Genomic DNA, 24,222 nt, shown 5'->3' with positions numbered 1-24,222 from the left:
TGCTCAGACGTTTAGTGAAGAAGGCTATAGCTAATTTGTTTAGGAAACTGAGATGAAGGAGAAACAATTTCAACGCTTGTATACTATGGTAAGTATCCTAGGCAACAAAATTGAAGATTTACTGATGCATGACAGGCAACAGTGTGTTTCAGAGAGAACAGCAATACCACAGAATCATATTCATGTTTTGAAAGATGCATATAGTTAAGGAGAGAGAGGAAAATAAAGGTAAAGTTGATGACGTTAGATTAAACATCAGTGATACTATGGTGAACTGAAAAAAAAAATCTTTAGATATGTCTGCATCTGACTTAAAATCAGATGGTGGGCACCCGGGACCAGAGTTCAGATTGAGATTTTTCATATGTGGGACTAATATTTTTATATAATTTGAATAAATGTGCTATGTAAAAAGAAATAACCATGCTACTTGAAGAAATAGCCATTAATGCTATCTTGATCTGTTTTGAAATACGTTATCTTATTTTCAAATTTTCAAAATATATTCTAGTCACGAAGTGTGGACAAGCAACATGCTGTACTTAACTATGATGCCTCTACAGATGAACACTTAGTGAAGGATTTGGGCAGCTTGAATGGGGTAAGTTAACATCAGGAATGGATAGCTCCCCATAGTCTTTTGTATGCTTGTTTGATGTTTTTTTTGAGGAAAGAGAGTATGCCTTAACAAGTGTATGTTGTTATCTTTTAAATGCAAGATTGGAAATGGGAGAACATTCAAAAGGAAAATGTCAGTTTTGTGGGGGTTTTCCACTGTACGTTACTTAAAGGGCTGCAATAAATTCCCTTAATAAGAGGGCCTTGGCAGTAGGAAAAAAACTCAAAAGAATAAAAAGGAATAAGTTAGTCTTCTATATTTCAGAAATGTAGAAAAAAAACCTCTTATGTTGTTAAAAAAAAAGGTGTATTAATCTCTAAAATGTGTGGTTAAGATATTGATTTCTATTTCATATGCTATTCCATTTTTCTCATTTCTTCAGACAGAAAAGAATGTTAAACTGTACTTCCTATGTGGAAAAAAAATTTTAGTATGCAATAGCCATGTTGTATGTAAACCCATTTGACTAATTCTATATTTGCATGTAGCTTTTCAGTATCCTTTTTGTCAAAATGTCTATGAATAATGCATGAGTCAAGTTATTACAAACTACTATAGGAGAAATGCAAAGTTATGAGCAAAATAAAGTTTCATATGACATCTTACATTTTAAGGCTTTTCTAGGAATTGCATGTATAATATTCTAGGTGAGCTTCACATTTTATAGATGTTTTGAATATTATAATCAATTACTAAAAACTTTTCTCATGTTTTTTTTAGCCCTTCAAATACTACTTTATCAGCTGTTTATAAACACTAATTATGGTTGTTATTTTATATAACTTTAAACGTTTGTCTGTGTCATGAATGTGTACAGAACAAAATCATGAGTTCATCTATGATTGCTTACTTGAATTAATATTTAGAAAGCTACTGGTAGTGGATAGATTTGAGATTTCTTCTTCATCATCTTTTTTTTTTTTTTTTTTTTAAAACATTTGACAAGTTAGTGCCTGTTAGCATTGATGTAGGTTTTGGTGTTTGATCTTGAAGTGCATTTGAAAATAAAAACTCTGTTAGTCTGTCTCTGTTAGCTTTGGTTTTTTGTATTATAATTAACTAATTCAGCCTTCCAAAGAGTCAGGGTCTCAACTCCATATGAAACCAGTGTAACCTGAAGGATTGTATCTTTTGAACAGTTGTAGATGTGTAAGTACTTTGGTCCTTAAATATTTAGTATACCTCTTTATTTTGAAAGTCAGTGCGCTGTTTCAAAAATTAATTCAGTGCATACTGATTTTTGCTGAGCCATTTGATTTTATTCCCTAATTCTATGTTATTCCTGTAGTCAATAGGTATACCTTCAGATTTTCATTGCCTTGTCACAAAACTTGAATTTAATAAAAATATATGTTAAAAGGCCTTCATTTGACTACTTTCTTTACCTCTGATAAAAATGTTTTCAGTTATTTGCATCACTTGATCTGATTCATCCTCAGGTTTGAGTTGTAAGTTGCACTATAGCTGTTTACCCAGAAACATTAAAGGAACTCTTTCTTCCCACAGTTTTGGGACAGGGAACATTAAGTCTTAGGAGTTCAGTCCTTGCTCTTTGTCTTCTCATTGCTTCCTTTACTGTCTCTTTCCAGCTGTGCTTTTCTTACATACCTCTACCTACCTGCTTTCAGGTCAAAAGAAACACATAATTTTGTAACACCATACTTAATTGTGTGGCAGAACAGTATGTGCAATGCCTCTGTACCATGCAGTGAACTACTAACTAGGCAATAATTCTTTTAGTCTAGCTACTGCTTCCACTTTGAACACCACCCCTGTAACAGCCAAGTCCCCCTTTTAGTGCTTCATTAGCTTCTACCCATTCTTACTTTGCTTGCTTCATCAAGAGCAAACATTTCTTCTGGGTCACCCAGTTAGTCCCATTTCTTTGGAGAACAGATGTATACTTGTCTTAGTATACAGAACCTCTTCATTCCTGGTGTAATACACTTCAACCACTCAAGATCATTCAGAGTTTAAGGGGAGAGGTCTACTACCAATACATAGAGCTTTTCTTTTGAGTTTTATGAGTCCCAAATACTTCCAGTAGATGAACTGTAATTGCACCTGATGGCCTAATGCCTGAATATTCTTATCTGTATGGTTGGATCACACCCAATTCAGTGGAAAGTTTACGTCAGTCTTCATCCTGGACTTTGTACATCTAGATTTGAAAATAAAACAAAAGTAAATTTTAGTCAGATTTATGTGATGTAAAGTTTTATTTAAAATAATCCATCATGATTATTCCTGGTCATTCCTGTTTATCTTATATTTTATACAAAAAAAGACTAAGGAATTAACTCTTCTGAAGAAAACATGTACAGTTGCTAAGATATAATTATTTTTTCACCAATATCAACAGAATTGAACTGTATTTTCTCCTTTGACTTTTGTGACTTCAGAAACATACTAGAAGAAAATTATCAAACATCCATGGCCTGGTTGCGTAGCATTCTTCTCAGGGATATTTACAGGACAAGGAAGTCTCTTCATGCTGATGTCTTAGGACTGGATTGCAAAATGCTCAGCAAACTTTGGAAGGCTTAGAGAGTTGACTCTCACTATTTGAAGAATAAAGCTCTGGAAATCATGTGAATATATAAAAATGTGTGTAGAGTGATTTAAAGGGGGGGGGGGGGGGCGGTAAGATTCCTTGTTTACATAGTAACTAGCTTTTTCAAGCTAGCTTTGTCTTGTATTCCAAAGCCTGTGGTCAGGTTCTAAAACTCCAGTGATAAAGCAACTGAGGCTTGGTTGTTGTATGACATCAGTTCAGTCAGGAGGATGGCTGTAGGCTGCACACACTGCCTTCAGAGCTCTCTGGGTTGAGTATACAGCATACACATGAATTTTAGAACTCTGACCTGAGAGGAAAAATGTATATGTATGTATATACATGTGTACATACATGTCCGCAAGGCAGCCTAAATTTTGGTGATTCACTAAAATTCAAGGTGCCTTGAGGATATGCCTCACATGGGTTTTTGCTCTGGGCTATTACAATATTGAAGGGGAATAAATATGCATCCACCACCACTCAGTTTCATGCTTACAAACCAGTAAATAGTTGTACCTTTGATTCTTATTTCTCATCGAAGATATTCTTTATGAAGTAGGTAAGCAATTTTTTAAATAATGAAATAAATGTTATTTTGATTTAGAAAAAGAAAATATAACAAAAGATCCCTTTACTCATTTGGGGAAGGATAGTGTTTCTGTCTTTCCAGACTTCATCTAATAGTAGGTTTAGATGAGCAACACAAGCATTCAAAGATTCAGATTCTTGGCTTAATTATTCCAGTTTATTTTTTTGTGTGTGTGTCCCTAACGCCAATGCACTTAAAAATAACAGTTTTCAGCTGCTGCATTCCTTAGAAACAAGCCCATGTTGTTGCAGAATTCTTAAGTTTGAAGTAGGATGATGCTGTGGGGTTGCAATATTCTTAGTCTCTAAAACTGGTACGAATCCATAGTGAATGTGTTTCAGAAAGATTAAACATCCAGGGTGCCTTTCTGTAGTATTAACATGTAGTTGTTATGAAAAGTAAAAATGAGCAAGAAGCTGTAAATTTTTTAAGGTATGGGAAAACATACAACTGATAAATAATTCATTAAATAATGCAGCAGTCTCATACCAGCTAATCCATAAATATTTTATTTGCCTTGAATTTGCCCTAAATTAAGACTCATTTTGGGTTTTAAAAGAAGGTGAAGTAACGTGAAGGAACAAGAGACTTTTCACATATAGCTGATTTTTCATATGTCTTACAAGGAAGATGCTACATTCTTATAAGTCCAGATGTTACATCCTTTTGAGGTAAAAGGAGAGGGAAGATTTCAAGAAAGCCGGGGAGGGGTTGAGGGATGTAGAATGTAAATTGTGGCTTCTTAATGCAGATTTAAATTGAACCTTGAGGAATAGTTTAAGGCAAGATGCTATGCAGAAGTGTTTTGTCAGCTCACACCATAGGAAGATTCTTCAAGGGTGTGTAACTCTGAAAGGGTCTTAAATATTATGCAGGGTTATATTTTCCTCTTGTCTTTATTTTTTTTTGTAATCAAGAGCTTAATATTCTATTCTAGATAAAACGTCTTCACCCTTTTATATTTCTCTATCATTAAGCAAATTCAGAAGATACTAACACAATATAGAGTTTTCTCTGAAAGTAACAAATTCAGTTTAAGAAACAATTCAGTTTCACAGCTAGGGTTTCAGCCTAATTTGGAGAGTTCTAAGAGCAGTGGTGTGACTCCTTGGCTGTCACTGGGAGGTAGCAGGTTCTGGGAGAAGTCTCTATCTGAAGGTTGAAGTATCCCCTCCAATGGCAAAATGGCAGGTTATGAGAAGAACACTCTCAGTTCCTGATGCATACTCCTACCTTAGCCTGTTAGCATCCTTGGTTTCTGGTATCTGAGTCACCACATGCAACTTCAAGTCTTGCTGATGTTGGTAGCCTGGGTGGTTTGCTTGATGCTGACAGCCTACCTTCCTAAGACTGTCAATTAGTCTTCAAAGATGTAGATCCGTTCCAATGGAAAGAATAAACTTCTTTTTCCTGGTTCTTACAAAGGCTTATGTCTGTTTTAGAATTTTGTGTGACTTCCTAGAATTTTTTTTAGGGCTTGAATCATCTAACTTCAAGCCCTATTTACATTCATTCACTTTTTTTCTCACAGAGATGAAATTGTTTTCCAACTCTTCCAAATTACATCTCTTAGGTCCATTTTGACTTTAACATGTGTTATTCTTCGTCCTTGCTGCCTCTGTAGTTAGTCATTGTATGTATCTTAGGCTGTCTTGAAATTCATCACAGTGTGTTTTTGCAAATTCCTTGTTATTTTTCACTGTTAGGCTTAATCTGGACCTTGATATCAGTGTGGCTGGTAATCTGTGCTGCCCCTAACAGCCAGCTGATATGGTTGGTGAAACTGGGCAAACTTTCAGGTACATAAATCCTTCTCCAAACCACTGAAAGCTTGTCTGATTTCTCCAACTATGTTTGCAACTGTGATTTCAAGGAGATGATTACTTATTGTACAGTAACTGACTTTTCAAAAGGTATTGTCAAGCCTATGGAATTTGCGCTGCTCTGTTGCTAGCTGGTATAATAATGTATTTCTGCTTACAAATGTTACACCTACTCTTTCAAGAGTCACAGTATACTGAATTCTTTATCACTGCTATTTGGAGTTACTTGGATGCACTAATTTGGTCCATTTTTCCTTTAAATCCTTTGACAATGTTTAGAAATTATAAGCTACAACAGAACTCTCATATCCAGTCTTAAATGCTATACAAATGAAAAGGCAAACTGCAAGAAAAATAATTAGCGGAGGTTCTAATTTGAGGGAATGTTAATCAACAATTTAGTAAATACTGCTAACAAGATTAAACTTGTGCGAAACTTTTCAAGGACAGTGTGATGTCAGCAGCCTGATTAGCAACTGGTGTTTAAGGTTTCTTTTGGAATATTTTGTGAAGCAGGTGGCAAATTGAGCTTATAGTTTAATTCCCCGGTGAATAACCAGTAGAAAATTTGCAGCCCTGGAAACTTTTCTTATAAAATTAGTTAAGTGATTTCTCATTTTATTATTTTGGAATTTAACAGTATCTCTTTCTGTCCTCATTTATTTCTGTAGACATTTGTGAATGATGTAAGGATTCCAGAACAGACATACATCACTCTGAAGTTAGAAGATAAATTGAGATTTGGATATGATATCCTTGTCGTAAAAATGCAAAATGCCCTGACACAGTTTTCTTGCTGAAAACATGGTTGTGTTAAATGAAGGGTTCTCATACTATTTGAGAAGCAACTTTTGAAATACTTATTTCTCTCGTTACTACAAAAATGCCTGTATGAGAGAAAGTGGTGGGTTTTCGGATACTGTACTTTGGTCAGAACTACTAATAAAGTACACTTTGTTGTTTCTCACCACAAGAAATGTCAACTTCCAATTACTATTTATAACCTGCTGTGTAACTTCTGTTGGTAAGAAATGTTACTTTTCTTGGAGGCAAATACAAAAATATTTGTGTCACATGAGATACTATAGAAGTAGAGAAGATAACAAGTAATTACTTGGCAAGCTACCACATTGGGGGGGGGGGGGGAAGAACTTGTATTATTGCAACATTAAGGTATATCGGTGTAAATAATTGTACTGTGCATTTGCTTTGATGAGTATGATTGTACATACTAGTCCTAACAGTGACATATTTGTAGACCAAGTGTCACCATTCCAGTGGCAGAATAGGCTGCAGAACAGTTGCTTTTCTGTAAAATCCTCTTGTGAATTGAGAAATCTTTCCAGTATTTTCCTTAGCATTTCCTACATACTAATCTCTTCACTGTTGTCAGGGGAGAGATGAGAGTCCCTGAAGAAGCACTTAAGGTAACAACGTGCAGTTCCTAGATGTTCCATTCTGTAGTTATTGGTAACACAGGAGTTTTTCTCACTCTTTGAGGGTGTTGTGTTTTTTTTCTCTATTTAATGCCATGTAGCATGAAAAATTCACAAGCCAACTCCAGTTATCCCAAAAATCTTCAGAGGCAGAAGGGTCGAAGCAAACAAACTCCAAAATCTCAGAGTCCAAGGTAACAGACTCCACAGCTGAATTGCACCACAAAACTACAGAAGCACTGAAATCTGAAGAGAAATCAATGGGTAAGGTTCATCTTTGCGGCAGAAGCACACAAACTTGGCAAGGACATTTATCTGCTTTGCTAGGATGGTTGTGAATTTATATAGATAGTAAAAACTCCACATATGTGAAATTTTAAACATACTTTAAGGATAATTAATAACTTTTGGAACTGAATTGCTGCCTTTTTTACTGTAGTATCTGCATGTTAAGAAAACTCAAGGGGACATTTAACCAGCATTTATCAGATTTTTGCATTTCTCTTCCCAAAATCACAAACTTCCAACATTTGTGGCAGGAAAATGTGCTGGTTTATGTGGTTTAACTGAAAATATTTTTTCAGGAACAGTTTGTGCTTTTCATTTTTCACTACCATCATTGTCAAGCATGCTTTTTTTTTCCCTCCATATTAAATGGGAGGGGCGTGGGTTTGTTTGTTTTATAGATACTAGCATTTGCTAGATGCATCAGGATAGAACCAAAGTGTCCTATTGTGGTTTTAAAATTTGTAGAAACTGTAGCTTCCGTCTTGTTTCTACATCATCTTTCATATTTATGTAATGTGTCATGGTGGCTATGCTGCAGGTGTCTTAACTTCAGTGTGAGGCTTGCTGAAGTTTATTGTTCATCTTGTAGTAACTTGCTGTGTTACATGTTACTACAGGAGATAACCACAAGAATGAGAAAGAAATCAGGTATGTGCTTCCTTAATAAGGAGCTGACTACGTCTGACTCCTTAGGTCAAGGCTGTACTGTTTTGTTTAGGTTTAATCTGTTCTTCTGGAGGACATTCTTCAGAGAGTCATCTTCCCCACATATAGGATTCTGTGATATAACTAATTCATCTGTTTATTTTGTTGGCTGATCTAGCATCCTATTCAGGGTCAATAAGGCCTATCTAGTGCTTCAGTGTTCCTATTGAATATGGCTTTTTCAGCATTTGGGTCCTCTTAAATTTTCACAAAGTGGCACAGTGGCGTTTTCTATCCTCGCTTTCCATTTTTCTCTTTACTCTTCCAAAAAATAACAGTCACAGTTAATGATAGGGGTTTGTATTAGAGTGCAACTCTCAGAAGCCAGAAGCTTTTGGGGACTGATTCTCTTACTGCTGCTGTATGTATGCATAGCTGTTTGCTATTGCTAGTCCAGTGCACAAGCATCAGCCATCAAGTTTTTAAAAACAATTCAGTATTGAGTAAAGTTTAATGCTGTTTAAAAAAAAGACGTGCTTAGTATCTTCAATTCATATTGAAACTCTGGCATGGCTATGTAATTATATATCATTTTTGGAATGGCAGTGAATACAACGCCAAATAAAAATGTTGAAATTCGTGATAGGCAAAGTAACAGACAAGCTACTAAGTTGGATTTGAACAGATCATGTTATTTTATACAAAGACTGTTTAAAGTATCTTCAGAACCTCTGTGTTATACTAGTGCAGAGAAATCTCAGTAGGGTGAAGTATCCTCCCAAGAGAGCAGGTCAAAACTTACCCAGTCAATTTATCATCAAGGTAGAAATCTTAATTATATCACTGTGGTTTTTTCTTATTTAATCTTTGCATTTAAATGAGATTAATCATGTGTATACATCCTATATAAGAAACAGCATTTTTTATTGTACTGTAATGTAACTATTGCCTTTAAAAAAAAATGGTTGAGCTCAGTTGTTTTACACAAGGCAACTTTCAGCACTCTGTAGTAGCTGTCAGCAATTTGGAACCTTGGCAACATTGCAAAATTTGATCAGTTTTTCATGCAGTGAGTTCAGATTTCACTGAAAGGTCAATGTGGGTAAAAGTGAGAATCTTCTCACAGAAATAGCAGTGGACGGCTTTTAGGAATGTATTGCTGTACTAATGACTGCAAACTGAAAGCAGAAAATAATGTTTACAGATATATCAGGGTAACAATAAGAGACGTCAGTTGCCTTTGCAGAAACATTTGTGCCAGAAGTTTTGATCAGGTCATTAGTAAGCTTTTATATTTAGAACCCAGATCAGTTATCCAGCCTCCAAGTTTGTTTTGTATTTCGGCAAATGCATGCAACCAACTCACTTCAGCTTCCAGGAGAAACGACCCAAGCAAATGACTCTCTCTTCATTTTATTTTAACCTAAATATCACAACTAAAGAGAAACATAATTTCCTCTGCTTTGGGCTGAATTTATAGATCTTTCTGCCATGCCTCGTGGAACACCTTTGTATGGACAGCCAGCCTGGTGGGGTGATGATGAAGCTGATGAAAAAAGTGGTCGTAAGCCAGATAGCAAGCATGAAGAAAAAATGCATGAGACGGGGGCTTCAGGTAAGTCTGTTGTCTTATTTTTATGGCATTTGTGGTCTTTAGTAAAGTATGTATATTCTTAACTAGGGAACTAAACAGAAATGAATGTTTGGAAGTTTCATGGACAGTTTGCATAGGTGAGAGCCTATTAAAATTAAGTTAGTTTAAAAATTTATTCTGTGAGAAACTATGCATTTCCAGAGACCAATTTCACATCTAATGTATCAGTTTTCTAGTATATAATACAATTTATCAGTAAATACACAAAATAATGTTACCTGAACCAGTGTGTCTTATTTATCAAGGTAATCAGTATCAGTCATTTTATATGCTCAAAATTAGAGAAGGCATAGGGATATTTTGTCAAAATAATTTCTGAAAATAAATGGTGCTGTATTATTTTTGTGTTAAACTTTTAGCTATATAAGGTGATCTATGCTAACATTCTCTCCTGTAATTCAGTAATCCTACATTAGTGGAAATTACACTTTATAGTTCCTGCAGTAAAGATTTGCGTAGTCTAAAGTTAAACTGGTAATGTTTATTTCCCCATAATACAGATTTTTTTCTTCTCTAGTTAGCTTGTCTATACACAGTATGTATTGCCAAAAGTTAAATCTCATTGTCTATAATTAGGTTTCTAAATCTATCATCAGGCATATAACTAAAGTGACTGCTATTCTAATAAAGAGAATAACCTTAAAACTTACTCACATTAGGACAAAAGTCATGTATGTTTAGCTGTTTAGATACTCATTTATGGCCCAACATTTTTAAGTTTGGAGTTTTTTAAAATACTTCAACTGAGGTGGGGATTTCTCTCTTCCTCTAATAGTACTTGCCTTGCTTATCATGAATTGTATTTTGCAGGAATTGGTGTAAGCTCTAAAAACGTATAAAATCAAACCGTATTAAGCCTTCGATGTAATGAAGTCAGTGTCTTTGCAGTTAGCTTTTTGTCATAGGTTTTAATGACCTTTTTCATATTAGTCTAAAGTTGTCATGACTAGACAGTAAAGTCAGTCCCTTAAGATTTGGACGAGTAGGAAGAAACCAGGTGAAAACATTTAAATTAGTGACAGTTTTTGTGCAACTTAAACAACTTTGTTGCATATAAAAGAACTGCATCATAATGCAGTACAGTTATAGAATGCCTTCTTATTTGGTTGGGGTTTTTGGTGAAAAATTTCACTGCCATACACAGCATGAGTAGAGTATGCTATTATGTGCTCATATGGAGGCTTTCTAAGTACGGGTTTTAATATCCTGCGTTAGTAATCTGTAACTCTACAGTTCAAATCTTGTCTAGAAATGTGTTCATCAAACACTTCCAAGCATTCCTAAGAAATGACAAATTTTGTTCCTAATGGCAATAATAATGGAGACCATGACTGTTAGATGTCCCACTTCCGTTTTTCTCAACAAAAAGCAAAAATGAGTAAGTTGTCAGTTACAAAGAAAAAGAATTAAGTCCTTGCCACTGACAGACTTGGTAGCCATGTGATTCTCCTTACTTTCGAGATCACAGGAAGCATTAACTGTTGGCTGTGAAACCTGTGACTCTCTATGTTGCTGTATATGCCAAAACAGGGATGGTAAAGTCTCTAGTATCTGTTTTTTTATTGCTTAGATGCCATGTCTGTAGCAAACTAATGTAACAAAAATATTAATTCATTAAACCTTTTATACTTTTGTATATCTATTCATTGTTTTAATTTAAAAAAACAAGCACGTTATTTGCCCTCATTAAATATTGGATTATTAAAAAGTAATATCCTGAAGTCTGTGGGTTTGGTGCCATGCCATTAACAAGGTATGACACAAGATTCCAGCTTCTATTTAGTAGCATGCCTATTCTTTCTTTTTTTTCATAGTTGTAAATTGCTTTTTCAAAAGCAATATTGCATCAAATGGTTTACATGCTCCTGTATTTATTTTACCAAGAGATTTTTTCAGAAAGTGATCAGTGCTTCTGTCTTAGTTCCTGAGTTTGAAGAAAAATAAGATACCAACTTCCTCTCAAATGAATCAAGAAGGTGTAGTCTGTTTCAGTAATAAAATTAAGTTTGTTCTATACAGAACTTCAGTTACGGGGATATTTTTGCAATGCTTTGCCTTAGTGAAGTCATAATAAGGTAAATGATGAATAGATAAGGTGGACTGGTGTTTTCTACAGTGTTTAACTGGTTTTGTTTGTTTGTTTTCTGGATACATACACTATATATAAAAATAGAATTTGGGGCAGGAGTCTTCCTGGCAAATAAAACATTTCTTTTTTTGAAAATATACAACATATGTTAGAAATCCCTTTTGTTTATGTTGCTTTTTAATCATGAATTGATCTCCTAGGAGTAGAACTAATGTACGGATAGTGTAGGAAGAGCTTGTGTTTCCTCAAACTGAAAGACTAGTAAGTCTGCAAGAATGGAATTCAGTTAGAATAAGCACATACTAAACAAAAGCTTATGTGAAATGTTACAGGAAGACACTGCTGGGAAAAAACCAAAACCTGACATTTTTGCAAAACAATTTAACTTGGGAGGATGTGGAATGGAAATCCCATGTATAGACAACTGAGTTAGTTATCTCGGATCACTTAACCTCTGATTAGACATTAACTGTATGTTTTACTAGTCTGATTTTGACTGTTGTAGATGGTTTTGGTAGTGTTGGCAGAAAGCCCGAGAAGACAGACCAGCTAAGAGTGGACATTTGCCTCTACGGACACATTTCCTCAATCTCAGAAGACTAACTATGTCTGTAGAAATGTGCAAAAAATATTCTGAATATTTTCATACAATTGTAAAATAAAAGACATAGGGTTTTTGGGTCCCTTTGGCCTACAGTTACAGTCCATGAAAATATTTCTATATTTTCTTCACGCATTAGGTGTTATAACATAGATCAATATAATTATTGGAAATCAATACAAAGAAGTACATTAATGAAAGGAAATTAGAAACTTCATAAGACTGTCATGTTTGGATATTTTAAAAATAAAAATTAACTTTAAAGTATTTAGAGTATTTAAAACACCAGTTTGGAACATGCTTCTTTATATAAACTGCCTAAAAGTAGGTACATTACAGGTGAATTCATGTACATAAATTCTTAAACCTTTTGTTCAGTAACTCAAATCGATAAAGCCTGATATAATTTTCACAAATTAATCCTATGAAGAATCCGCTTCATGCTTTAATGAATTGCTACATGATTATTCACCGAATAGGAAAGAAGGCATGAATTATAACAGATGGGGCAAGGTTTAATGAGGAGATTGAAACGGGAGATTTGTTTCTGCTAAGCCAACTATAGACAATTAGTCTTTATAGTCTCAAGTTAATAAGATTATTTCAATGTTACTGTCTTTCTATCACAACAGAAACTCGCTAGTGGAAATTATTTACAAACAGAGCAGAATATCCCAGAAAACTTGAAAAAGAAAAAAAATTCTGCTTTTTTCAGACATGCATGTTGTTTTAATTTAATGATACATAGATAGATCTACTAGTCTGTATTAAAATGAAAGGTTGCATATACACCTATGGTGTGACTTTATCTATGCTGCAGCTGTTAAACTTGTATGTTATTGGCAAGTTTAGTGGGTGTGTAATTATTATTTCCATGTGTTATACTCTTGCTTCCAGGAAAAGCAAAAACTGCATTCTCTGTTGATCTCACTAGTAGTTGTAGAATTTTACATCATTAATGCCTTTACCAGAAATCTGAGAAAACATAGAAAGAAATTTTTAAACAGGCTTTAAGAATCTGAAGTGATTTTTCCATTTGGCTTGAGGTATTTTTTTAATTCCAGCATTGTGTAACAATATATCAAATGTTCCTTACATTTAAGAAACAGTGTAATTTTAATGTAAAGCAGGCCAACTGTTATTTTAGAAAATCCAGTGTAATCACTATGTGTAGGAGATGACACACACATGTTTAATCACTTGCATTAACCTTAAAGTTCCTAGCAGTTTGTCCTGGAATTTTGAAGAGCTTTGGCCTGGAATACATGCAAGTTCTGCATACGTAAGGCTTGCTTTGCAAAGCTATAGCAGCAAATGTGCACTGTTTGTCACAGGGAGCTTACAGAACTTTTTAGAGCCATCACAGCAATATACCTAAGTAAGATTAGTGTTGCACTTTTTTAACTTTAACTCCTTTAAAGCATGCAGTTAAATTTCTATACACTACTATATTATGTTTCTATACACTACTATTTTATGTTTTTATTTAGAGAGAGCAATTTTGATGTTACTTCATCCAGAGACAGGTTGTGACAACATTAAAAGACAAAGATTTTCTTATTTAATACAAGGTGAACCATTACATGTATTTTTCACAATCTTGTCTTTAAATAACAAATGAAAAATATGCTTCAGCCATAAAGGAAAAAAGAACCTAAAAGGTAAGTGGGAAATAAAAAGTAGTAATATGGAGAGGAGAAAGGAAAACCAGAAATTCTGTTACATGTTTGAAAGCACTAACTTCAGCTTCTTTTCATTAAACATACCATTGCACAGTACCAAATATAAAGCTAACATATAAAAAATATTTTGGGGTATTGTGTAATTATGATATTTTGGCTGCTTCTTATACCTTCTGCACATAAATATTTTGCTCCAGGTTTACAGACATTTTTTCAAGAAGTGTTTTTTAAATTTCAGATAATTTTCTTTCACGCGATTTATTTTAAAAATTGTATTTTTAAGGTAGAAAAAAAGAACATTTCTAAAAAATCTCAAGACTGCAAAGTATTTTCTGGGGCTTCATCCTATATTTGCAGATAATAATACATTCAAATACACAGGCATTTTATTGCGTATCTGATAGATTGTGTTGAATAGCACAGAACATCTATGGCATTTCTTGTCCAGGCTGGCAAGTAAATTTTAAGATTCTGACTGTGTATGTAACTGATTTTTTAAGTTTTATTTCTTAATCTAAAATTCCTAGGAGGTGTAATGAATTTTGCTAACAATATAAAGTGAATGTTTCTTTTCTGATGATCATGTCTGAGACTATTCTAGCAAAGAATCTCCCTGCATCTCCATTGGGTTAAGCCTATGACTTCCCAAATATTACATAGTTTCCCTCTTAGCCTCTCTTAGAGTCGTTATTTCATTAATAGTGTCGCTACACCTGAGTAGCAGCTACAGCTAGTGCTTCCTTTCTTGCCTTGGAGAAACTGTTGCACAGTTGGCTTTTGTAGCTCTAGACCTATGTAGAATGAGAGCGACTCCTTTACAGATACCCTGGTTCTTTCCTGCCCCTTTCCTTTCCCTCTTGCCAGTTCAGAACCCATCCCGCCTCATTTTCCCAAAACACACTTTCAATTCCACACAACTGCCTTTTTTGCTGTACAGATACTATGCTTGTTCTGTTTAAAAATTATAGAACTGTGGCGACTACTTTCTTCAGTATTTGCTTGAGGATTTTCTCTTAAAGTATTTAGTCTGATATGTAATTTCCTTCATCTTGGCAGATGACTTTTTATAATAGGATTTCAAAGGTAAGGCTATTTTATAGATCACTCCTGGTAATATTTAGAAAGCTGTAAGGACTTGCATTTAGAATTTGGGTGAAAAATTCCAAAGGATGGTTCAGATCAGGCTCTATATTAATTTTTTTGTTTCCTTATTGTTTTAAATTCCTTATTCTAATCAATTCTGATGTATTTAACTCTTCTAAAAATGCAAGTACTTCAGACTGAAAGTAGGATTTTTAAGTAATTAAAATTAACTTGTACTTCACACTTTTCATTGTATCATTTCTAAGAATTTTTCTAGTTTAGAAAAATTTACAATTTATAGTTGTTTTCACTTTTGATTAAACGTACTGTCATAATTTAGATTCAAATGATATTATAGCATCTTTTAAATAAAAACTATTAGAATCAAATACTGTGCATATCATTATATATAAACCGTTGATTTAAAATGTTAAATTTGCTGCAAGCAAGTTTCACAAGGAAAATTTTTTTGTGAAGTTGTCCCTCAGTGCTGTCAAGCCAATGTTATAGATCCCCCCCATCCAAGCCTACCATACATCTGATGCAGTTTGGCTACAATCTTACAATTTTCAAAAGATGGTGATGAATCTGTTATTTCATATTTACTGAAAAATATTTATTTTGTGGCCAGTAGATTGCTTTTACCTGGCTCAAAAGTAGAAATATTTCTCAAAATGTACGTATTTGCCAGTTATCTTTTGAAGGAGCATTGAACGCTATATCTTGCTTAAATATTGGTTACAGGAATTATGTCAAATTGTAGTCTTGAAGCCCTGAATAGAACCATAGGAAAAAAAATAAGGTACAATGAACTGACTCCCTGGTGGATTACTCTCCTGTTCAATGTCCTGTGTTGCATACTGTAAGGATCCTGGCTCTAGGTTTGATCCTACTAGAGCTTGATCCATTCCATCCAGCTCATTACCTGGAAACAAACAAACAGTGATGGTAGTTTACCTAAATTCTAGTAGCTGCAAAGTGTGACTTTTGTTTATTTCTGTACATTTTCTGTCTAAACATAGAAGCTTTTTTTAGTGACCTTTGCATCAGTAAAATATATTCATTCTATATTGTTTGTCTGCTGGCAGAAATGTTTTCCAGAAGGGGACTAGAAAGGCATTCCGTTTCCCAGGGAGGGGAGTAGTGAGTTGCTGTTGCATTGACTGAAAACCACAGAGGTGAGGTAGCTGACAGTGCAGTGAAAAGCATTAGCTAGGGTATTCTTGGAATGCAACAGCACAATATAAAAACTGTCTGAATTCTGAACATATTTTATGTTTGCAACAGCTACTTTTAGATTAAATAAATGAAAAAAAGCTGTGTTACTTCATTAGGGTTGTTCTAACATGTTGGTATCCAAGCATGGCAATAATAAAGGATGAGTATTATTTTTGTTATCACTCCATAACATCATTCTTTTTTTAACTTTTCCAGCTATTGTGCTGTCCCTTAATTAGTTCTATTTCCCTGTATCAAATTGCCATCCTTTTTTATTTTTTAACTTTTTAACCTTGTCCTAAATCTTCACAAGGAGCATGTGCTTGTGAAGAACAGCATTGTGCATTTTGCCGTCCTGCATCCTTTACCCCCTTAAACTCCTGACTCTAGTATAAATGTTTCTGTTGCTACCTTACTGCATATACTGTGTACTGTTCCATACACAGATGTTAACTGTCTCAGCTGATATAGTGTGGCTATTTTTAGTGCCAGAAATCTATTAATTGCATTCTTATTCCTTTACTTGCAACCTAAAACATCTTAATGTGGTTTATGATATCTCACGTAGGGACTATTCAGAATTCTTTTGCTGGAATGTAACTTGCCATCTAACATCTCAAGCTTCTGTAGCTTATAGCACAACTCTACACCAGGTATTTTGGCTAGCTTACTAGTTCATGAAATGCAACCAGAAGGTTTGTTTTCTTAAAGGTGCATTGGTAGCTTTGCTACAACCACAAGAAGCTTTGTACAGGCTATACAGTCGGACTTTAAATTGCTACCCCGTGCTTTTTCCACATTCTGCTTTCTTTACCCAGTTAGAGCATGGTTTGGTAACATTCCGCATGCTTCCAGCTATTGTTACTTTTTCTGTTCATCTACAACTTACGGAAACAAGTAAAATAAGAGCAGATGACAGTAGGATTTAGCTCAATTCTTTGGTTTTATCTTTTGTAGGAACAAAGTGTTTGAATTCCAAAACACATTCCGAATGCTTATCAGTGTTAAACTTTTCAAGCCAGAATTAATGTTGATATTGCATTAACGTGTGAATCGTTTTTCCAAAGAATTTTACCAAACAAAATTATACCAGCTGTCCATACTGCAGGGGATGAAAGCTGGTTCTGGGGACACCTTGATTTGATATTTTTCCAATAGATTGGAATTGCCATAATTATAATCTATTTCCCTAGTGTTATTTACCTGTTTTCCATGTGCTATTAACTGATCTGAGGTTTACATCATCTAAACATTTTTGGAATGGAAATTTCCTTTGACAAATTCTAAGTGAGCTTTTTGCCACTTTGCACTCCTTACAGCCAAAGCTTGTGCTGTCTTTTCAGTAATACTTTGATATGTAACTCTGGAATAATTTTCCAGAACTACGTTGCTCGATCTTCTCTACAATCTTACCGTTTATTCCAGAAATTACTCAAACAGCCTTTACAGGAGTCTGGAAACTTCTTGAAGAACCTGAAGTTCCCAAGTATTGTGAAATTTATTTTTTTTTTTCTTAATAGGATGCAGCACAGATGCCAAGCAAGCTGAGGAGCAATCTGCAGCTGCAAGTGAAGAACTTTATCCTTTCTGTAGGGAGCCAAGTTATTTTGAAATCCCTACAAAAGAATTCCAGCAACCTTCACAGGTAGCAGAGAGCACTGTTCATGAAATTTCAACAAAAGACACCCAAAGCTCCCATGCAGCCGGTGCAGGGCATGCTTCATTTACCATTGAATTTGATGACAACACTCCAGGAAAAGTAACAATCAAAGATCACGTGACAAAATTCACATCAGAACAGCGCCACAAGTCAAAAAAGCCTTCTTCGTCCAGTGGTCAGGACCTGCCTGGGCTTCAAACAGTGATGATGGCTGCAGAGAGCAAAGTAGCAGATTGGCTAGCACAGAACAATCCTCCTAGAATGATATGGGAACCAACAGAGGAGGATTCCAAAAGTATTAAGAGTGATGTTCCAGTGTACTTGAAGAGACTGAAAGGTAAAGTGAATAATTCTAGCTATGTTTATTTCAGAAAGCAAAGATTCCTCACCAGCATCCAGTGAGTAGATCCCTGAGCCCTTGTGGAGTTCAGTTGAAATCACAGATACTCCACATGTGTGCAAGGATCTGTGCTGGGAAACTTTATTGCAATATTAAGTCTTAAAAAGAGGATACAAAACCAAATCTTGAATAATCTTACAATAAGTATATTAATTGGAGATATTCTAGGACAGAAAACATTATGTATTCTAGCAGAAAACATCAGGTATTTGAAACATTGATCTTGAAAGGGAAAAGGAAAAAACCCAAACCTTAGTTAAATTTTATATAGTTCACTTTTTCTATTGCATTCCTTTAAAAAGCTGAATTGCTTTTTAGAACCGAAGCTCTGAAGTTCAATTTGTGCTTTTAGCAACTCTTCCAATAGTGTATGTTCTGTGAATATTCACGTGCTCTAAGAAAATAATTTACAGCAAAGAATACATTATATAATAATTTTGCTTAAATTGATCATGTATGATGGAGTCAAGTTTGAGTCAGGAATCTGAAATAGACCAAGAGCTTCAATTTTTATACTAAGCTTGCAGATATTGTATTTATAAGAATGCTGCTGTTGAATGGAGTTGCAGGTGATTACTGTAGCAGTGACACTTCAAATAAAATAAAATCAAATGTTAAGTGTGAAAAGTGTACTTTCTTTTGGATGCCACTTAGCGGAGTAGAGGAGAAAGTAGCTTTGATGTTCAGATGAAGATTCCAGTGACAATTCAAACTTTCAGAATGAAAAATTCTGAAGAACTTTTTCAAGTGTCTCTTATTTTTGGATTTTAATTCCAGCAGGTTAACTCTGCAATTCCCAGTTTTCTTCATTCTGCAACTTTATCATGTCTAGCTCTTAAACCAGCTGGGACTGGGTACAATGTGCTTTGTCTTACTCATGAAACATCTCCTTTTTAAGGCTGACTCTTCCAAATTAAGCTAAAAAATACAATTTTAAAAACAGAATTATAGCAATGTGCTAGCATTAAGATAATATTTCTTCTAGAGTATATCACAGAGCATTCTTTGGTCTTCATGATACTCTATCAATATTAATGAACATTCTTTAAAATATTAGCCATGTCACTGTGATAAATAGGAGGGGCTTTGTTAACAAGGCCTTTTCCTGGGAGAAACTCCTTGGAGCCTGATAAATTTTCATCTGAAAGATGTATAACTTATGGGGTGCATGTGGCCATAATAAATAGCTGAATTTTGTAATCTTCTGTGATCTGTTTGTATTCTCACTTGTACTTCTTCAAATCATAAAGGTAGAGGATATACCTAGCCGCTTTGAAAGTTAGATGAAAAAAACTCCTTTTGGTTTTTTCTCCTCAGCTTTTTCTTACAATATTCTGTTCTGAAGTCACACTGCTAAAATTATGTTATATGGCAAGCAGGAACATAAGTTAGGATTTCAGCTATGTATTCAGTGCTATTAGTCTGATAAGTAATGTTTCCCAATAGGTGATTACTCTTTAACTGAGTAGTGGCTGCATATCCTAACTATGCAAGTAAGAAAACCTTTTAGGAAGCTATCCTCTTGAGAATAAAAAAAAAAATAAATTGTACGTTTTGTGTATCTATGAATAAGGCTTGATCCAAAAGAGTTTAAAGAAAGTAAAACTGTTCCTTCCCAAGAACTGACCTAAAACTTAGAAGCATAGGCACGTTCATTGTACATGAGGTTGCTCTGAGTTAAATGTGACTTACTGTGTATGAGTATCCAGCCTTCCATGCATTTTCAGGTGTCGTTACAAAATATATGTGTATTTATGATTTATTAAATATGTATACCTTATTCATAGATCTCAAAGTAGTTTGTGGAATGAATAAGTAATAACAACCATTTTGCATGTGTACATCAGAAGCTGAGGGGAGTGAATGATGGAGAAAATCACTGTACTTCGTGGAAAGAGTAATAAAGAATTCATTCCAATTTTCAGTAGACATTCCTGATGATAAACTGTTGTAACTGTGTGAGGAATCCAACAATATGAACTGTGGCTCTCAATTGGTATTTTCAGCTACCAGAAGGACTGTTGTAGGGTTTTCTTTTTCCTCTTAACCCTGCCTAGAATTTTCAGTAGTCATTTGTAATCAACTGGCTGTGTAACAAAATAATATAATTGAGAAACATACTATAGTACAGCTGGTGAAATACTGGCTTTTGTAAGTCACTGATAAGTATTCAGAGATGAGAATTTTTGTGAAATGGGTAATTCAGATGCACTGCTGTTACTGATCAGCTTATGAAGTGTTTCATTGTTTGACTCATAGCAAGTTGAATGCATTACCAAGAGCTGAACAAAACTTCCAGAGCCAGGTACTGAAAGCTGTTTGAGTCCAAACAGAAAACCAATTTGAAATCCTTTCTTTCTTAGTTTCTTTTGTTGGGTTGTTTTGTTGGTTTTGTTTGTTTGTTTGTTTCATTGTGCTATATATTCTTTTGCTTTGTTTGTAGGGAATAAGCACGATGATGGTACACAGAGCGATTCAGAAAATGCTGGTGCACACCGGCATTACAGTAAGCGGGCAGCACTTGAAGAACACTTAAGGCATCATCATATAGAGCTGAAAAAGTCACACCAGAAAGTCCATTCCACAGAAAAGCAGCAAGAGCAAGCCAGTTTGAGTCAGACTGCCTTTATGATTGAGTTTTTTGATGAAGACCATCCTCGAAAGAGACGTTCTTACTCTTTTTCTCAGAATGTAGGAGCTCTGTGCCCGGAATCTCCCTCTCCAATACCTCATGCACGATCTGAAAGAGTGAAACCTGTGTCAGGAGAGAAAGCAGTCCCTTCATCTGTTCAAGCTAGCTCATCGCATCACAGAGCAGTACATGGTCTTCATGCAAAACTTTTAAAACAAAAATCAGAAGAGCCCTCTGCTGCATTGCCTGTCTTACAAGCTGCATTGTTAAGGAGTTCGGGAAGCCTTGGCCATAGGCCTGGTCAGAACCAGGAGATGGACAAAAAGTTGAAAAGCCAACATATTCCTGCTGCTACTGAAAAGGACAATGAGGATGACCAGAGTGACAAAGGTACTTACACTATTGAGTTGGAAAATCCCAATTCTGAAGAAATGGAAGCCCGTAAAATGATTGACAAGGTGAGAAACCTAAAATGTATTCTGATGTTAAAGTGATATGTGATGTGTGAGCAACAGTCTACCTCTTCAACTCTACTTATTAAAGCTGCTGCAATAATAGAAGTTTTTAAGCCAGTCCATAATGATGAAATATGGAATGTTATAAAAGCAGCAGCTGGCATTTGGCTAAAAAATATTCCTGTTTGATATTGCTGCTGTTTCTAGTTCGGTAGTTTTCATGTGTTTTCAGAAGATTTAAGTAAGAATGCTAGGCAACAGAATTCAATTAACTGGTATTTTTATGAGAGTTGCTAAATTTGGATTTATTATGTTCCTGTGGAAATGCCTATTTTTAAAATCCTACGGCCTCTGTAGTTTCCAGTATATAAATTGGTTCTGTCCAAATTAGCATAGAGAAATTAACTGTAAACATTTTCTGTACTTTTTAAAAAAAGTATATTCAATAATATAAATTTCAGCATCCATTATAAAGAGTAAGTATAAGAATACTTTCATTTTTACAGAAATGTTTACATGATAATAATGTCACTTTTCTGGTTTGAATGTAGCTGCAAGCTTCATTAGGCTTAGGAGTATTATGATGACCAAGTAACTTTTTCTTCTTGGTAACAATATAAATAACAATAAAAGTTGTCTTTGGAGCTAAACGTAGTAGGAGAGGCTACATTTAATCAGTTGGCTTACCTAGCTCGAAGAGGGCTTTTTTTCCTGCTGTTGTTGTATTTTACTAAACAATTAATTGTGGTAGAATGCTGGCATCCAGGTCTAGGCAATTTTTTGGCCAATTTAGCAGGAAGTTCATTGCTTACTTGGTACAGAATCGTCTAAGGATTGATTTTGTGCGTCTAAAACTTTTATAGAGGTAAATGTCTTAATGTATAAATGTATTAATACATTTAGAATGAATTTTGGCTAAACATCAAGAAATATTTTTTGAAAGACAAGCTAGCTTCACTGTTTTGATTTTGTAGAAAAATGCTGACGTAGTGGAGAAGTGGGACATTTTACTATAGATGGGGTTCTTTAATAAAAGGTGTTTATGTAGCTTTTTCTGGGGGAGAGATTGAAATAAAGAGAATTGCCTTCAGTAAAATCATGAAGATAATAGTTTTGCCTCATGGATTCTGAAAAGGAGAATTTTGACTTCCTTGAGTCAGTATTCAAAGAACTTCTGAGAACTAAAAGCATTCCAAAGAAGTAAGTTAATATTAAAGAACGTCATTGCTTTGACTTAGTGACTACAAATATCTACATTTAATTCTTAAGTTATAAATCTTCAATTAAATTGCATCGGAAAAATGTGTAAGTCCTGTTTTTGCTAAGAATTGTTGTGCAAAAGGGTTTATTTGGAAACCAGAAAAAATAATAATATTTGGAAATGGACAATTAATGTACATAAGACTGTTAATACTGTCTAATGCTTGATAAGATTTGAAATCACAGAATTACAGAATGGTAGGGGTTGGAAGGGACCTCTGGAGATCATCTTGTCCAACCCACGTGCTTAAGCAGGCACACCCAGAGCAGGGGCACAGGAACGCGTCCAGGCGGGGTTTTGAATGTGTCCAGGGAAGGAGACTCCACAACCTCCCTGGGCAGCCTGTGCCACTGCTCTGGCACCCGCACAGGAAAGGAGTTTCTTCTCATGTTTAGCTGGAACATCCTGTGTTTCAATTTGTGCCCATTGCGCCTTGTCCTGTCATTGAGCACTATTGAAAAGAGCCTAGTCCCATCCTCTTGACACCCACCCTTTAGGTGTTTATAAGCACTGATGAGATTACCCCCACCCCAGTCTGAACAAATCCAAGTCTCTCAGCCTTTCCCCATAAGGGAGATGCCCCAGTCCCCTGATCATCTTGGTAGCTCTCCAATGGACTTGCTCAAGCAGTATTGTGTCCTTCTTAAACTGGGGGGCCCAAAACTGGACACAGCACTCCAAATGTGGTCTCACTAGGGCAGAGCAGAGGGGCAGGATAACCTCTCTCAACTTTCTGGCCACACTGCTTTTAATGCAGCCCAGGACACCGTTGGCCTTCTTGGCCACAAGGGCGCTTTCCTGGCTCATGGTCACCTTGCTGTCCACCAGCACTCCCAGGTCCTTCTCAACAGAACTGCTTCCCAGTAGGTCAGCCCCCAGCCTGTACTGGTGCATGGGGTTGTTCCTCCCCAAGTGCAGGACCTTGCACTTGCTCTTGTTGAATTTCATGAGGTTCCCCTGGGCCCAGCTCTCCAGCCTGTCCAGGTCTCGCTGGATGGCAGCACAGCCTTCCGGTGTATCAGCCACCCCTCCCAGCTTGGTATCACCAGCGAACTTGCTGAGGTTACACTCTGTCCCATCATCCAGGTCATTGATGAATATGTTGAACAGGACTGGACCCAGCATAGACCCCTGGGGAACACCACTAGTGACAGGCTTCCAACCAGACTCTGCCCTGTTGATCATGACCCTCTGAGCTCTGTTGTTGAGCCAGTTCTCTGGCCACCTCACTGTCCACTCATCTAACCCATACTTCCTTAGCTTGCCTGTGAGGAGGCTATGGGAGACAGTGTTGAATGCCTTACTGAAGTAAAGATGGACAACATCCACTGCTGTCCCTTCATCGACCCAGCCAGTCACACCATCATAGAAGGCTATCAGGTTGGTGAAGCATGATTTTCCCTTGGTGAATCCATGTTGACTATTTCTGATAGCTTTCTTTTCCTCTACATGGCTGGAGATATAGAAAAGTAATGGATGTTACTGAGATGCAGTGGCAGTATTTTGAAATCTTCCAGCTTTTGTACGAGT

At 35.6% G+C, this 24,222-nt stretch overlaps 1 protein-coding gene across 9 annotated transcripts in view; it reads left to right on the top strand.

Moving 5' to 3' along the window:
* CEP170 (centrosomal protein 170) overlaps positions 1-24,222 on the top strand; it is a 106,595-nt gene that overhangs the window by 27,863 nt on the left and 54,510 nt on the right. For all 9 annotated transcript variants that reach the window (XM_064445795.1, XM_064445796.1, XM_064445791.1 and 6 more), the window contains exons 3-9: positions 512-601; positions 6,260-6,341; positions 6,960-7,015; positions 7,126-7,288; positions 9,438-9,572; positions 17,805-18,281; positions 20,788-21,434. In XM_064445795.1, coding sequence (XP_064301865.1) covers positions 512-601; positions 6,260-6,341; positions 6,960-7,015; positions 7,126-7,288; positions 9,438-9,572; positions 17,805-18,281; positions 20,788-21,434 — 1,650 coding nt within the window. The remainder of the gene's footprint in view (positions 1-511; positions 602-6,259; positions 6,342-6,959; positions 7,016-7,125; positions 7,289-9,437; positions 9,573-17,804; positions 18,282-20,787; positions 21,435-24,222) is intronic.

This window comes from Phalacrocorax carbo, chromosome 3, assembly GCF_963921805.1.
Source record: "Phalacrocorax carbo chromosome 3, bPhaCar2.1, whole genome shotgun sequence".
In the NCBI taxonomy this organism is placed as follows: Eukaryota; Metazoa; Chordata; class Aves; order Suliformes; family Phalacrocoracidae; genus Phalacrocorax; species Phalacrocorax carbo.
This window is presented reverse-complemented; position numbering and strand designations above follow the sequence as displayed.